Here is a 17500-nt window from a genome sequence, read left to right on the forward strand (position 1 = left end):
TCCTTGTCTACCTTTTCAATGCCATTGATTATCTTGTACATTGTTATTAGGTCTCGTTCTCTTCTATCTTGTAAGGTTGGCAGTCTCGTTTCCTTCAGCCTTTCTTCATGTGTTAGGTCCTTCAGTTCTGGCACCATCTTTGTAGCAATCTTCTGTATCCATTCTAATCTTCTTATATCATTTTTAGAGCTCGGAGATCACACCACACCTGCATATTCCAGCTTTAGATGTATCATGCTTGTGATAATTTTTTTCATATTTTTGTCCCTGTATTAAAACACCACTCTTATATTAGTCAATATTTTATATGATGAGTGTGTGTGTGTGTGTGTGTGTGTGTGTGTGTGTGTGTGTGTGTGTGTGTGTGTGTGTGTGTGTGTGTGTGTGTGTGTTAGCATTTACTTAATTAAAGCATATCAATAAACTTTAATGAGAAAATTAGCAGAAGGGTTGAAACTATCTGTCAGAAGATAAACCTACTATTCCAATATTGTTAGTTATACCCCCTAAAAAAATGTAACACTGCCTCTGAAACAGTTATCTCATAATCACAAGGAAAAACTTACCTATCCCTTATATCTATATAGTTCTAACTGAACTGATTTGGGTCATTGGATCAGTGATCCTGGAGAAATTGGTCCGAGCTGTGCCCATGGCTGTTCTGAATCATCAGGATGTGCTATGTGAAACCCTCAATTATCTTGAGCATCTTCCGTTGGGAGCTGCCACCCACTTGCTGTTGGCACTCAACCCATTGCTCAAGATCAACATGGCCCTCAAGGATTCCCTAATAATCTTATTGAAGAAGATGCTCATCTCAAGGTTGGTGAGGGCACTGAAGAGTTGTAATATAAGTTAATCTTGGTCATGCTAGTCAAAATTCTTGAAGAGTTAAAGTTATTCACAAAATTATTAGTAAGCACCTGCTAAGAAAGGATGTTTGCTCACAGTTCCATAATTTTGTGATATAGAGAAAGATGAGGAAGCAAGAAAAATAATGTAGGAGACTTCTATGCCATGGTCTTTCACTTGAGAGAAAGTTCCCAGAATGAAACCAAATGTTGAATATGTTGATTTTCTCTCTCTCTCTCTCTCTCTCTCTCTCTCTCTCTCTCTCTCTCTCTCTCTCTCTCTCTCTCTCTCTCTCTCTCTCTCTCTCTCTCTCTCTCTCTCTCTCTCTCTCTCTCTCTCTCTCTCTCTCTCTCTCTCTCTCTCTCTGTGTGTGTGTGTGTGTGTGTGTGTGTGTGTGTGTGTGTGTGTGAAGTCCATGAATGCACCATACTTTTCCTTCTCATTTACTAAACTAGTATTATTGTTGTTGTTATTATTGTTGTTATTGATATTATTGTTGTTATTGTTATTATTGTTGTTATTGTTGTTATTGTTGTTATTGTTGTTATTGTTATTATTATTATTATTATTATTATTATTATTATTATTATTATTATTATTATTATTATTATTATTACTACTACTACTACTACTACTACTACTACTACTACTACTACTACTACTACTACTACTACTACTACTACTACTACTACTACTACTACTACTACTACTACAGTAGTACCTTAAGATATGAGCTATCTGAGGCACCAGTTTTTTGAGATACGAGGTATGATTTGGTCCATTTTTTATTTTGAGAGATGAGTTGTGCTTGGGGGTGTTGCCGCTAGTAGGCAGCTCGGCGCATAGGTCCAGCCTCTGCTGAGCTAGTATCTACATGCTTCTTGCAGATATTGTGTATTGTGATTGTTCTTTCATTATGTTTACACTATTGACTTTTCGAACATATAGTTTTAATTTTCGTTTAATGTTTACACGTGAATGGTGCCTATATCCTTTCCTCCCTCCTTCCCTTCTCTGCCATTCACCACCATTAGCCAAAAGCATCTGTGTCTAAGATAAGAATACTAAATAAACTTCTGCTTTTATTATGTATATATTTTTATGCATTGATAAAGTATACATGTGTATGTAACTGAAAAGACAAAAATGAATTTCTCCCATCTCTGCTTACCTTCTCCACCAACGCTCATCACCTAAGAGGGGAACAATGTAAACAAACCTATGCAGTGGCTGTGGCAGTGCAGCCTCTACCCTCTCTCTTTTCTTTTCTCTTTTCTCTTCTCTTTTCTCTTTTCTCTTCTCTTCTCTTCTCTTCTCTTCTCTTCTCTTCTCTTCTCTTCTCTCTCTCTCTCTCTCTCTCTCTCTCTCTCTCTCTCTCTCTCTCTCTCTCTCTCTCTCTCTCTCTCTCTCTCTCTCTCTCTCTCTCTCTCTCTCTCTCTTCTCTCTCTCTCTCTCTCTCTCTCTCTCTCTCTCTCTCTCTCTCTCTCTCTCTCTCTCTCTCTCTCTCTCTCTCTCTCTCTCTCTCTCTCTCTCTCTCTCTCTCTCTCTCTCTCTCTCTCTCTCTTTTGCCTACTTAAAAGTTCATTCATTCTATGAATAATGTTTCCAGGATCGTCAACAAGCTCTTTTGTAGTTTAAGAGCAGCCAGTCTTCTGTGGGTGGTTATTTTTGTACACTCCAGATGATCTGAGCTGATTCAGCTGAAGTGAGGGTGGAGACACAGTAGGGTAACGTCTCATGTAATGCATCCCTCCAAGATGAATATACTTTATAAGAGTAGTTTATCTATTTATGTTCTCTTTTGTTATGTTTTATTATGTTTCTATACAATAATTATTATTCATAGATACCTGTTTCTACTTAAAAACATAAAAAATATGGGGTGCTCTTTTTGGGAAGGCTTGAATGGATTAATGGCATTTGAACGCATTTCAATGGGAAGAATTGTTTTGAGATCCAAGCATTTTGAGATAATGAACTTCGTCACAAAACAAATTAAACTCGTATCTCAAGGTACCACTGTATTATTAATAATTTTTATTAATGTTATTACTGTAGTATTTTAGTGATGTGAATAATATAGCCTTTATTCTTTCTAAAAATCTTAGGATTAAGATCATAATTTCTCAGATACTGTATATAGATTTACTAAGAAAGAATTCTAGAACTGTTACATATCACTATTTATTTATATATCTTATTATTTTATTTTATTTAATTAATTTATTTTATTTTTTACAAGACCAAATGATTTGTGAGAAAAAGGACTAAAAGTGTTTTCTTCTCCAGAAAGATTGAAAGTCGTCAGATTGCTGTCAGAGGCTTCTTGCAGTTCCTGAAATTTTCCCGTGTGATGGGAACACTACCATCCTCCCAGGCATCCATGTCTTTCTCTTGCTCCCTCAGCTCTACCAGTGTAAATGTTAATGTTCACTCAGTGTTGGACAGCTCCACAAATGAGTCCCTGTGTCTTGAGCTGCTTGGGGTGTTGAAGCGGTGCTTTTCTCAACAGCAGGAGGTGATTGCATTCTCAATTTTCATTTGATAATATTTATTAGATGCCAAATAGTTATATGTTTATCATGTTTCTCTCAAATACTATAATTCCTCTTTCTCTTCTTTAAAGTTGAATTACTACTTGGAGTAAACCTTCACTTTATCAGACATTTATATATTAGATTATTACGAAAGGAACATCAAACACTTTCAGACATCAGCACAAAATTTTCCTAGAGTGGATAAGATCAACATACAAGCTGAGAATCTAGTTATTTGTAGTGTGAAGGATTGTGCAACTATGAAATATTTATAATGCATTGTACTGAAGAAAAAAATTACCAAACCACCAACAAGAAGAATAATAATAGCTGTTCCCATAGTGTACTCTTCTTGCATCCTTGCTGGTCTCCTTCCCATTTATCACCCAATGGATTCAGGTGTCTTTTGTTTAAACTAGAGAAAGGGCAATTGAGGAGGACAGGTGAGCTTTAATGCACTATCTATGACATGTTTGCTCAGCTCAGTTCATAAATCTGTGTATTTCTTCCTTCATGGAAGGCAGGCCTTTAAGACCATGTGTGTATGTACTTTACTAAACATTATTCATCATTCAGTAATGCTATATTATACTATGTATGGGTAAAAAATGTTTTAGTGAGTTTAGATGTAGTAAAAGGCCAAGTTCTTTGAACCCTTACATAGTCAAGATTATCAGATATATTATTAGATAAGGATTAATCCCAGTGGATATAATATTTGTAGTGAGTGTTTACGGTAATTTTGCTATTACAATAAGACACAATTTTATTTTTAAATGGCTTAGTTTGTATGTTCGAAGTTTGTCTATTATTCCAAAAATTCCAGAGACATTAAGAGAGATAGTATTTGTTCTTATGCCCTTTATGTTACAAAAGGCAACTGAGGAAAGTAAGAGTACGTTGGCAAATCTTTGCTGCCAATTAAATAATTTGAAATAAATTTTTATGATTTATTGTTTATTTGTTTATTTATTTATTTTTGTTTGTTTGTTTGTTTGTTTGTTTGTTTTTTGTTTGTTTAATATTCTTCATTATTTGATGCCTTGTGACATAAGCTAAAACAACTATATTATCTTACCATGCATTTTGATAGCCAAAAATATTTAGATTTCTTCTGCTTACATATGCTTATTCAAGATTCCTTCTTTTATTAGGTAAAGTGCATCTTCTACAAAGGACTGTACGAAGTGTGTGCTACCAACCCACACTTGGTTGTAAGTATTATGGAGCTGCTACTACAACACAGCCAAACTTTCATGGACTTGCGGCTAGATGCCCTTAACCCTGTTCAACTGAGGAAGGTTGTCCAGGTTCAAGGGGAGAGTGTGATCCTGGTAGAACCTCTTGGTGACTTGTTGTCTGCCCTGGCTGGCTGCCAAGCTTATTACCACAAACACAGGGATGTAGTTGCTGCTGGTGATGGGGAGAATGATAATGTAGTTTCAGTCTTAAATGAAATTTGTTCAATCTTTGACAAGCTAATAGAGAAACTCTCGGGATGTGATCTTGGAGATATGGGCATTAATACTAATGGAGATTTTTCTACAGGCATTGCTGCAGGTAAGAAAAACCTACTGAATGCCCAGGTAATGGCTGCAGTGTTTGATAGCTTGATGGAATACACCTTCTTGACAAAGAAACATTCACAGGAAATAGTGGCCACAGTTCTTTCTCTCTTCAGATCACAGCAAAAAATAGTTGATCTTATAACAGAAAAGAATCAGAAACCTGGCAAGAAAGGAGAAGGATCAAAAACTAAAGGACAGGGTCGTCCACCAAGCAAACTAACATCATCTTTTAAGAGTAATTTGAGCTTACGTGTAACAGCAGACATACTAACCACTACGTTGGCTGAAGAAGAGGGACAGGATGGAGAAGGAGCTAATGACAGCATTCGCACAGTACTGGGCAACAACCATGGATTCCAAATGTATCTTTTGAGTGTTGTAGAAAACAATTTGTCCTCTTTCAAGGGATTGACTCGCTTGGAGAGAGAAAAACTTTTATCCCCATTGAAAGGCATTGCCAAGATATTATTAGAAGAATGTATTGGCTGTATTGGAAACCCAGATGTCTCAGATGTACGAGAGATAGCCAGATTGAGGCAGAGCCTCAACATTGTGGCTACCATCATGTCAATTTTTTGTAAGCACTTCAAACATAAGCTTGAGGCAGTGCTGAAAGATGTGTTGGGAAAAACTGATGTCTCTTCTTCCAATGTGTTACTGCACAAGATTGCTAAGCGTTGTCAGAAGATGTTGTTGAGGATCCTGCATCACAAAGAGCGTGATTCCTTGTTAAAGGATGCCACCATCCTTGTTCAAATGCTCAATACCGTTTCTCAATCTATGGATTATAACAGCCCACAGCTCCAAGAGGTACAGGAGTGGGTGTTGCAGCTTTCCAAAGATCAAAACTTTGAGAATCCAGCTCTGACGGAGGCTCTCCTGAAACTGTTGTTCCAATTGTCCGATCAGGTGAAGGCCAACCATTCCATGACATGGGAACTAGCACAGGAGTTGCATTCTAAATTGGGTGACCACAAGGAGGACACTGAAGTGGAAAACCATGATAAATATTCCGTGGTGACTGAGGACTCAGCTCCAACTGTTTTAGGTGTTACTCTAACTCACCTAGATACAGCTCTGGCCTTAGTGGAGCTGGCTGTCTGCAAGATGAGAGCTAGTCTCAGTGCAGGAGACTGTGATTTGAGAAAAGTAGAGCACTGTATAATCAGTAAATGCAGTGCAGTGATTTCTGGTGTACATGAGATCATTCAATCTGCCCTGCCACCTGGTTCGCTAGTTGATCATACCCTTACCACAGTCACCAAGCTCTACAATGCACTTTCATCTTATGTCAAATATTATCTTGACTTGTACCGCCTGTACAGCCATACACAGCTTTCAGGAAAGTTTGAGAAGTTGGTGAAAATGTCTGGAGATTTAGTGAGTGGACCAGTCTACCCTATGATCACCTACATTGATAACATTCAACGACAAGTTTCAGACATGGGAAAGGGCACCAAAAAGGGGACAGTTCTCACTGCCCGTGCCATTAAAGAGTCTAAGCTCATTCCTTCCCTCATATTTGCAGTAGAACAATATGAAAAGCACCTCATCACACTCTCCCGAAAGTCAAAAATCAATCTGATGCACGAGATGAAATTGAACACCAATAGGGATTTCCGAATCATGGTATCTGCCCTCGTTAATGGTGAGGATGGGGAGGAAGAAAATGGAGAGGAAGAGACAGCTGGAGCAGAAAATGGAGATGATGTCACACATAGTCCCACATCAGATGGGGATAGCGGAGATAACAGGTCAGTGAACTCACAACCGTCTTCACCAGATGTCTCTTCCTCTTCCAAAAAGCATAATTTCAAGAGTAATAGTTCAAATTTGCCCAGAAGAGGAAATCCATGTCTCAACAAGTCTCACAAACTAAAAAGGGCAAGATGTCTCTCAAAAGGAAATAAAGTTTAGTTTACGTGTTTGAGGAAATTTGTTCTTTTCTTTCCTCGAAACAAAAATTCATTTATAAAGTTTTTTTTTTTTTTTTTTTTTACCATGTGGGCTTTTCATGGGAATTTCTGGGCTAAAGGGGATACTGTTTAGGGTACCTCCTATCTCAAAGCCCACCCGCTAGGAAACCGTTGCCCTGAATGAGGAAGCCCAACCTACACTCGGACCGTGGACAGGATTCAAACCCGTGCGCTTGGAGATCCCTCGGACCCCAAAGCGCGCATGGTTCCACTGTACCATGGCGGCCCCTAATTTGGTACATACTAGTACAAATGAACATTATTTTGGTTTTGTATATAGAAAAGTGTGGTAGATCTTTCCTCTTGTTAATAGAATCATTACTTAAAAAATGCTTTTGGAGATTTTAGTGTTATTTTTTAATTATGTGTTATTCATCAGAGCTTGTGTGCAATCTGGTTTCATGATGGTTAAGGTATGTCTTGATTTGTCATGCATTGCTGGTGTGTGTCAATTTGACCTTTGATTGCAATTAATGCTAAGTAACTGTACTACTTCACAGCACTATACAAAAGTGAAACACTAGAGATTTGAATCCCAAACTGTATAAACTTATTTTACCTTGAGTAGTGAATCAGCAGCCATTTTCCTGTTTTATATGACACTATAAACTGTACATGTGTATTATATATCTAAATGAGAGGAATATGTTTCTTTGTGCCTTGTGAATTACTTTTAAGTAAGAAATTTTTGTGCTTTGTAATATTGCAGTCAGTTTAGTTGATATGTGTTACCACTGTGCAGAGGGCTGACAATAGGCCTATCCTACTTCAAAAGAATGAGCCTATCCACCCACAGTGTTTCTTGATGCTCCTCAGTACAGGGTGAAAGCAAAGTGAAGGGGTGTGCAGTGGGATTGTGGGTGAGTGTTTTTGGACATGTGTTTTGGTTAGAAGACCCAGTTTATTACCTTTATATGTATACAGTGGAGACTCAATACTCGAACGTGTTAATAGTAAAACTTCTCAGTACTCGAATGCAAAAGTTTGATTTAATACTCGAAAAAACACCTGATAGTCAAACATCCATACACGTGTTTGTAAACAAAGGCTCCCTGGCCTCTCCCTCCCCTCTCCACCAGTTGTGCTGCTGCAGTCATGAGAATAACATTCTCATGCGTTCTGTCTATAGTTTTTCGTTTGTAAACTTACATAAACACCAAAGGCTTATAAGTGGTGAAAATATCTGGTAATCGAATGGCCTCACACATGGTGGTAAACAAAGCTCTGTCATTTCCCTAGCTGATACCACCATTGTCCTGTTCTGATACTGGTTTTACCAGCAATACCGGTAAAACAATATACCGTATACTGGTATACATCCCTAGTCCTGCCGCAGTCTTGAAAAAATAACACTTCTGCATTTTGTAATTTTTCATTTAAAAACTTCTTATGGCACCAAAGAGGCTTAATAGGGGTGAAAATAAGGAATCTAGTGAGACTGCAAGTGTTAGTGAACAATAGCCCTCCACTAGTGGGTTCACAGGAATCACACAAGGAGAAAAGTTACAAAGACATTTTCATGGATGGTGACTTGTTCTCCAATGACCTCCCTCCTCCTTTCCACCCTTCTCCCCTCCTCTTCTACATTATCCATCACCATCCTTCACTTATGGTATGTACAAATCAAATTATAAAAAAAATTTAAATAGAATTTTTTATAAACGAGGTTTTGCTCAAATTAGAAGGAATTACCTGATTTATAGGTATCAATAGTGAAATTTTTTGATACTCAAACAGCCATTTGGAACAAATTAAGTTCGAGTATTGAATCTCCACTGTACTTTGCTTTGAGGCAGTAGATCTCTACCATCTGTAGGGAGGGTGCCCTACAAGCTAGTTGAAATGCCAAGTTGGGCCCTGGCATGAATATACAACAGGCTGGGACTCCGGTACAGAGGTAATTCCACTTGGTCCTTGTTGAAGGTCGGAACTGGCAGCCATTTTGTCTACAGGTTGAGTGGGCTCGTGCTTTTGTAGGGATTTTGTGGATTAAATGCTACTGGTCCCTTGTTTGGTATATGCTTGGGGCCAGAGGACTATACAGTCGGCGCCACAGGTATTGGCACGAAAATCGTGCGCCAATATCTGTGACGAATTATCAAAGACCCCAAGGAAAAGGACAATTGTATTGGCATGCGATCATGAGGTAGAATGGGCGGAGCTTAAGTCCCACACAGAGAATGAAGGTCTTAGTTGCCCACTGTGTTTCATGGTGGAAGCATCAGTTTTTTTTGTCACGCGACCCACATGTTTTTCCTACTGTAACTTGCGTTTTTTTTTTTTTTTTTTTTTTTTTTTTTTTTTTTTTAGGATAATGCCACGAGGTCCTAAGCTGACAAGGGAGCAAATTGCAGCGATATCATTACTCTTGTGTGGCAGGAAAGTGTAACAAGGATATTTCAATCCAGACCCGCATAGCACTACGCAGTGTCCAGAGATGGACAAAGAAATGTAAGGCTGCGGGAGGCTATGATCCACCACTTCATGTTAAGAGGACTGGACTGGCAGAAAAATGTCTAAGAGGACTCTCAAGGTGCTTCAGCAACAGGTAGAAGCTGAACCTAGAATAACAGCTAAGGAATTAAAAGAAAAGAACCCGCAACTTTTGCAAAACGTGTCTGTTAGGACAATCCAACGTCGCCTCAAGAATGACCTCTGCTATGCGCATCGGGCGCCATGATGTAAACCCATTCTAATTGAGAAACAGAAGCAAAAACGTGTTCAATTTTGTAGGAAATATCTGAAGTGGGACAGTGAGAAGTGGAAGAAGGTATTGTGGAGTGATGAGGCTACATTTTATGTTACTGGGAACCGAGGAGGTAAGGTGAGGCTACCACAGGGTGTGGACCCGTACCATCCCAAGTACACACAGGGGACAGTCAAGCACCCTGATAGTGTCATGGTATGGGGTGCCTTTGGGTACCATGGCAAGGGCAAGCTTGTTGTGTTGCCTAAAAACATTACAGTGAACAAGGAAAGATATTTGGAACTGTTGTGTGACCATCTGGAGGATTGCTTTGATGCATGCAAGAGTGAGGTGTTCATGCAGGACAGAGCCCCTGCACACAGCAAAATTAGTCAAGGAATGGTTTGAGTTTGTAGTAGTGGACTACATACAGGACTGGCCTGGTAATAGTCAAGACTTTAATCCAATTGAAAATCTGGGGACTCAAAGCGACATAACACCGCAACTCTGCCAAAGCTCATGAAGGAGATTCAGGACATCTGGGACAATTTGGAACCCTCCATGCTCCAAAGACTTGCTAAATCTGTTCCTTGATGCCTGGAGAGTTGTCTAAAGAGAAAAGGACTCCCCACAAAGTATTAGAGGCTGGTAGGTTCCCCTTAAATATTTTTGTTAATTATTTTTCTAAGTGTTACAAGAGAAAAACGTACCGTGCCAATACCTGTGGTGCCAACTGTATATGTGCACTGTGTAGTGGAGTGTGCATTCCCCCAAGTTCTAGCAAGGTTCAGATGCTGGTCCTGTCCTCTGCGGAATTGCAAATGGCTCTGTTCAGCTAAGGGGAGTGTAATATTTTGTGAGCATGGACAGCTTGTCAGTCATACTTGCAAGGTTGGTAGCTCATAAAATATTACAATCCTCATGATTATATGTTGGGTGTTATATGCAGGTAACTGTTTCATTTTAGAACGTGGCTGGCAATCCTTTCCTTGTGATGAGTACATGATGTGTGGTGTCAGCATTCCTTTCCTGGTGGTGGGTTAAACAAGGTAGTGACCTCAGTGTGCTATATTTTGTTTGGATTCCTATATTAAGTTACAGAAGTGGTGACTGGTTGGTTGGCCAAGGATGGAGGGGAGGGGCAGAGCCTGGATTATGACCCTTAACAGTGTACATCTTGCTACCAAGGCTAAAGCTTTTGTATTGTATATTTGAGCCCCACACCAGACATGAGGTGAAAGTCAGAGGGAAAGCTAGTCCACTTAAAACAACTATATATGATCATGACAGCACACACACACACACACACACACACACACACACACACACACACACACACACACACACACACACACACACACACACACACACACACACACATACACACACACACACACACACAGGATTAAAGAGAATCACTCTGCTAGACTTGCAGGGAACCATGACCAGTACAAGACTCTGTCACATAGGATGAAAGCTCTCCTGAGGAGAGACAAGGAAAGGTACTGTACTCGTACGTCAGGGGTCTCGCTGAGGAGGTAGAGTGTCATTTAAATGCTATTGACCTCCAACCTGCCTATCAAGCCCTGGAGAAACTCCGTTCCACGTCTACATCTCAGGTGAATGCTATCCAAACAGCAGATGATCGCCTCATATCAGATGCAGATGGCTTGTTGGGCTGAGTACTTTGAGCAGTTGTTCACAGTGAATCCTCCAAGCGGACAGCTCCAAACTGCAGGGTTACAGATGCTGGATGCTGATCCACACATTGACAAAACTGTACCCTCCATTGATGATGTCAAAGAGGCTGTGGCAAAGTTGAGGGGTGGGAAGGCAGCTGGTATCTACAACATCAGTGTGGAGCTGCTCAAAACGGGGGATGATGATATATGGGTTGCATGCTGTCTGAGTGTTGTGTGGCATTCAGGCACCATTCCCCATGACAGGAAAAAGGGGTTGGTCATCCCTATCTGGTAGGGGAAAGGGGACCATCAGGACTGCAACAACTACCACAGTATAACACTGCTCAGTGTACCAGGCAAGATGCTTGCCCATTTGCTGTTGATGCATATCTGCAGTCACCTGCTAAAACACCAGAGACCTGAACAGTTTGGGTTCACGCCCGGTAAGTCAACAACTGACCAGATCCTAGCGCTTCATATACTGGTGAAGCGCCGACATGAGTTTCAACAAGGGATGCTTGCAGTCTATGTCAATCTCAAGAAGGCATTTGATTCTGTACATTGAGAGACACTGTGGGATCTTCTGCATCTTCATGGGATTCCTGCAAGGATTATTGGTTTATTAACTGGCTTCTACTCCGGGACTATGAGTGGTGTGAAGTGTGGAGGAGGTGTGTCCAGCTTCTTTCCAGTAAACATGGGAGTGAGATAGGGATGCATGCTTGCTCCATCACTTTTCAACACATACATGGACTGGGTACTAGGCAGAGTTGCAGACCAAAGTTATTGTGAAGCATCTGTCAGCAATACTAAGATTACAGATTTTGTTTTTGTCTAAGATGCAATAATCTGCTAAGTGACTGGAGGTTCTGGTAATGGCTCTAGAGGCACTGCTCAAGGAACCAAAGCCCTTGGGACTCCAGGTGTTTGGAGGCTTACTGGATGAAATCCATCCATGCATGTGGCAAGGACATTGAGATCTTGGAAAACTTCACATACCTTGGTAGTGTAGTGAATTGGCCTGGCCTACGGCATTATGGACTCGCTCAACATGAGTATTTGGCATTGTCAGTACCTGTGCAGACAGACGAAGATTTGAATCTTCATGCTGCTGGTGATTCCTGTCTTACTCTATGGTTGTGAGACATGGATGTTGAACACTGATCTGAAGAGCTGAATTGATGTCTTTGGTACTAGATGCCTTAGCAGGATCATGGGGTACCACTGATATGACTTTGTGCCAAATCAGCGATTGCTCCATGAGACTGATTCAAGGCCAATTACCAACATAGTCTGTCAACGCCAACTGCGACTATATGGGCATGTGGCACGCTAACTGAAAGCCAATCCAGGTTGTCTCCGAGAGATAACCCAGCATGGAGGAGTCAAGGGGACGTCCACAGAACTCATGACTGTGGCAAGTTGATGCCTCTTGCTGGGAGATACTTGGCATGGGAAGGGAGCCTGCATGGAGACGTGAGGCATGACTGCCTAGAGTGGCACCATAGGGTATGCGAGGCGACATGCCCCCCATGATTGATTGATTGATTGATACACACACACACACACACACACACACACACACGCATAGTGTAGTGGTTAGCACAATTGGTTGTGAGCCAAGTGAGGTAACCACTACACTACGCGGTGTATGTATTTACAACTAGGTAAATACACACAACGCGTAGTGTAGTGGTTAGCACACTCGGCTCATAACCGAGTCCTTGGTGTGGCGAGGCAAATGGGCAAGCTTCTTAATGTATAGGCCCTGTTCACCTAGCAATAAGTTGGTATGGGATGTAACTTGAGGGGTAGAGGCTTCGCTTTCCCGGTGTGTGGAGTGTGTTGTGGTCTCAGTCTCACCTGAATATCGGTCTATGAGCTCTGACCTCACTCCATAATGGGGAAGGCTGGCTGGGTGACCAGCAGACTACTGTGGTAATTTCACACACACACACACAGATAGGTAGATTGGTGTGGTCTCAGTCCTACCTGATGATCGGTCACTATGAGCTCTGAGCTCTTCCCGTAGGGGAAAGACTGTCTGGGTGACCAGTAGACGACCGTGGTGAATAACACACACACACACACACACACACACACACACATAGGTAGATTGACCACATAATACATTACAATCAAATCACATAGTCCATTCTAATAAAAAAAATTTAATATGACAAAATATGTGTAAATAAACTGGTCCATTACAAATAACTCACTGAAAAAGAAAATTAAATTAAACGAGGCTAAACAGACACAACTAGAAGACTCGTGCAAAAACATTTAGAAGTATCAAAAACCAAAATGCTACAATACTTGAAATTAGAATATCTACATTCCAAAACATTAATCAAAATAAGAAAATGCAAGTAAAAACATAAGGGAAAACAAAATAACATGGCAATAAAGACTATAGCAAAAACATAATTATTGTACCTATCTCAGTCATATACACCCAAAATCTTATGAATTATTTCACAAGCAACATTAGTGAAATCTGAAAAAAACATGTCAAAGTAGTAAATCCATATGAATGTCTAATATGTTGAGTGTGAGGACATGGTTCTTCCCCATGGTGTTCTGTCTGTAGGTCACTACATATACACAGACGTTCCTTAGTAGGAAGGCAGCCACACCCTCACCTATTCCAGCGACCTGTTTCTATTGCCAAACTGTGGCCACTCACTAAATCGTGTAAAGGAGATCCTGTGGAGGTCGTTAAGCACTTGCTTCTTTTCATATATATTATGTACAGTCAAATTAGGGTTAATAGTTTTGTGTTAGATCTAATGATGGTGTCATGAACATTATGGAGCATTGTGGATCGCCAAGTGTGAGACGTTATTATGTGTCATGTACGCTACAAGTTTTCCTACTGGGGTATTTAAAGTAATAACGTATTCCATAGCAAAAGGACAAAGGATCATCATTCATATCGTGTCTGTCAGCCCACATCTTATGATAGAACTTATGTTGTCTGTATCTTACAAAATCCTAGTTTGGCATAGCAAACACTATTCGCAGTAGTTCTCCTCACACCCAATGATTGCTTCATGGACCAGTTATATAACTTAACTATACCGGTTTGAGGTCTTCTAATCAGGACTCACAACCATACAGCAATTAGGACATCAATGCTGCATCAAACAAGAGTCTTTTTACAATAAAGGGAGTGTCGTTATTTTTCCATATGAAAGAAACAAATTTCAATACATGACAAAGCTTACTTTGAGCGTGAAGTTTCACAGCAGATGATACCGACCTGTTACATGTAAATGGGGATCCTAAAAAGATGTACGTAATTACTGCTATGTTACACAGCTAAATCATTCACACGGCAAGGCTCAGCATGTTTGTACCACCGTTTATAACAAAGAACTTCAATTCATAGGCATTAACTTTCATCCCATACTCATTACAGAAATAATTTAATATGCTAAGGTTGCATAACATAGCTACCCTGGTCACCTAATACTGTCATCCATAAAATTATATACAGCAGAGCATATAACCAGTCTATATACGGTTCCGGATTACATCTTTGCTTAGTCATTTTCGCTAACTCATCAACATACATAATGAACAAAAGACAAGACGTTGATAATCCTTGCCTGATCCCAATACTGAATGTAATTACTGCACAACCCAAAACACATTTTGTCAAGCGGTACGTAGCTATTATAGCTGCGAACATGACCACGCCACATCCTAAACGTTTCAAAAGCATAAACATCTGCCTGGGCATCACACACACACACACACACACACCTAAACCTAAATAAGATCTGGGAATAGAGTACAAAGTTGGAATGGAATTCAATGTGGACAAAAGCCATGTCATGGAAATGGGAGAGTGAAAGACGACCTGTGGGAATCTATAAGATGGGAGATGTAGTAGGACTGGAGAAAGTAAAAAAGGAAAAGGACTTAGGAATGACGATGGAAGAAAACAATCAACAGGTAAGCCATATTGATAGAATTTTCAGAGAGACATAATTTGCTAAGGAATATTGGAGTAGCATTTCACTACATGGACAAAGAAATGATGAAGAAATTGATAAGTACTAAAATAAGACCCAGATTGGAATATGCAGGAGTAGTGTGGACCCCTCATAAAAAGAAACACATGAAGTTGGAGAGACTACAAAAAATGGCTACAATAATGGTTCCAGAATTTGAAGGAATGACATATGAGGAGAGACTAAAGGCTATGGATCTGCCAACCCTGGAACAGAGAAGGGAGAGAGGGGATCCGATCCGATGAGAAACTGATCCTGAGAGAAGAATATGACATTCGAAACACAAGATCGCATAGTAAAAAGCTGAGAAAGGGAAGATGTCTGAGAGATGTTAAAAAATATAGTTTCCCACAAAGATGTGTTGAGACGTGGAACAGTTTGAGTGAAGAAGTGGTGTCAGCAACGAGTGTGCATAGTTTTAAAGAAAAATTGGATAAGTGTAGATATGGAGACGGGGCCACATGAGCATAAAGCCCAGGCCCTGTAAAACTATAACTAGGTAAATACAACTAGGTAAACACACACACACACACACACACACACACACACACACACACACACACACACACACACACTCAGTGGTTAGAGCGCTGGCTTACAAGCCAGATAACCGGGGTTCGATTCCCCGGCCGGGTGGAGTCTCCTTTCACGTGTACTGTTCACCTACAGTGAGTAGGTACATCAAGGAGGCGGTGGTGTAGTGGATAAGGTGTTGAGTCTGGGATCGGGCAGACGTTCACGTGTAGGCTCGAATCCCACGAAATACGGCCTTGAAACTTTACCATTTCTCGAGTGGTTTAAAGTTACCTACATGTCACCATGATACCCAGGTTCTAGGTAGTTACACCAAAGATGCGCTTGGGTGGTGATATGGGCTCTAATATGGATACCACTAAAAATACAATTGCTTGAGCCCAGGCGCGGAGCAGGGGTCTCAGCCTAGAGGGGGCGGAACATTCTCGATGGGCTCTTGTGATCGCTATTTAAACATGCCAGTTGCGCTAAATGTTTTTATATAATGAGAATGTCACAGATCACTCCCTCCGACAGACACACACACACACACACACACACACACACACATGCATGTAAGCGCAAGCGCACACACACACACACACACACGCCCGGTAGCTCAGTGGTTAGAGCGCTGGCTTCACAAGCCAGAGGACCGGGGTTCGATTCCCCGGCCGGGTGGAGATATTTGGGTGTGTCTCCTTTCACGTGTAGCCCCTGTTCACCTAGCAATGAGTAGGTACGGGATGTAAATCGAGGAGTTGTGACCTTGTTGTCCCGATGTGTGGTGTGTGCCTGGTCTCAGGCCTATCCGAAGATCGGAAATAATGAACTCTGAGCTCGTTCCGTAGGGTAACGTCTGGCTGTCTCGTCAGAGACTGCAGCAGATCAAACAGTGAAACACACGGTAGCTCAGTGGTTAGAGCGCTGGCTTCACAAGCCAGAGGACCGGGGTTCGATTCCCCGGCCGGGTGGAGATATTTGGGTGTATCTCCTTTCACGTGTAGCCCCTGTTCACCTAGCAGTGAGTAGGTACGGGATGTAAATCGAGGAGTTGTGACCTTGTTGTCCCGGTGTGTGGTGTGTGCCTGGTCTCAGGCCTATCCGAAGATCGGAAATAATGAGCTCTGAGCTCGTTCCGTAGGTTAACGTCTGGCTGTCTCGTCAGAGACAGCAGCAGATCAAACAGTGAAACACACACATACACACAACGAGTCTGCAACAAGTGTGCATACTTTTAAAGTAAGATTGGATAAGTGTAGATATAGAGACGGGGCCACACGAGCATAAAGCCCAGGCCCTGTAAAACTACAACTAGGTAAATACAACTAGGTAAATACACACACACACACAGACTAGCAGCTCTCAGAATGGTAGAAATGAGAGTATGTGGATTGCGATGAGGTGTTAATTCACCACCGTGGCGAGCGTCATGGATTTATCATCAGACTGCGACCTGTTGATTTCAGCTTCACAGCTGCTAATAGGCTATTTCAGCACATTATTCATGGACTTTACCAATCATTTTCTCAAACCTGAGTCATACAAAGGTTTAAAAGTAGTTTAAAGGAAACTAAAGGAACGGTATGAAACGAGAGATAAAAAATGACTTTCGGAATTTCCTTTTTTTTTTTTTTATCTCGTTCCATCATCAGTTTGATGGT

The 17500-nt window shown here is 40.9% G+C and overlaps 1 protein-coding gene across 3 annotated transcripts in view; it reads left to right on the forward strand.

The window, feature by feature from the left end:
• LOC123511205 (Fanconi anemia group I protein-like) overlaps positions 1–6882 on the forward strand; it is a 20353-nt gene extending 13471 nt beyond the window's left edge. For all 3 annotated transcript variants that reach the window (XM_045266884.1, XM_045266883.1, XM_045266885.1), the window contains 3 exons: positions 621–822; positions 3142–3370; positions 4544–6882. In XM_045266884.1, the coding sequence (XP_045122819.1) occupies positions 621–822; positions 3142–3370; positions 4544–6874 (2762 nt within the window). In that variant the 3' untranslated portion in view covers positions 6875–6882. The remainder of the gene's footprint in view (positions 1–620; positions 823–3141; positions 3371–4543) is intronic.
• The last annotated feature ends 10618 nt before the right edge of the window (positions 6883–17500 follow it).

This window comes from Portunus trituberculatus, chromosome 31 (genome assembly GCF_017591435.1).
Source record: "Portunus trituberculatus isolate SZX2019 chromosome 31, ASM1759143v1, whole genome shotgun sequence".
NCBI classification, from domain to species: domain Eukaryota; kingdom Metazoa; phylum Arthropoda; class Malacostraca; order Decapoda; family Portunidae; genus Portunus; species Portunus trituberculatus.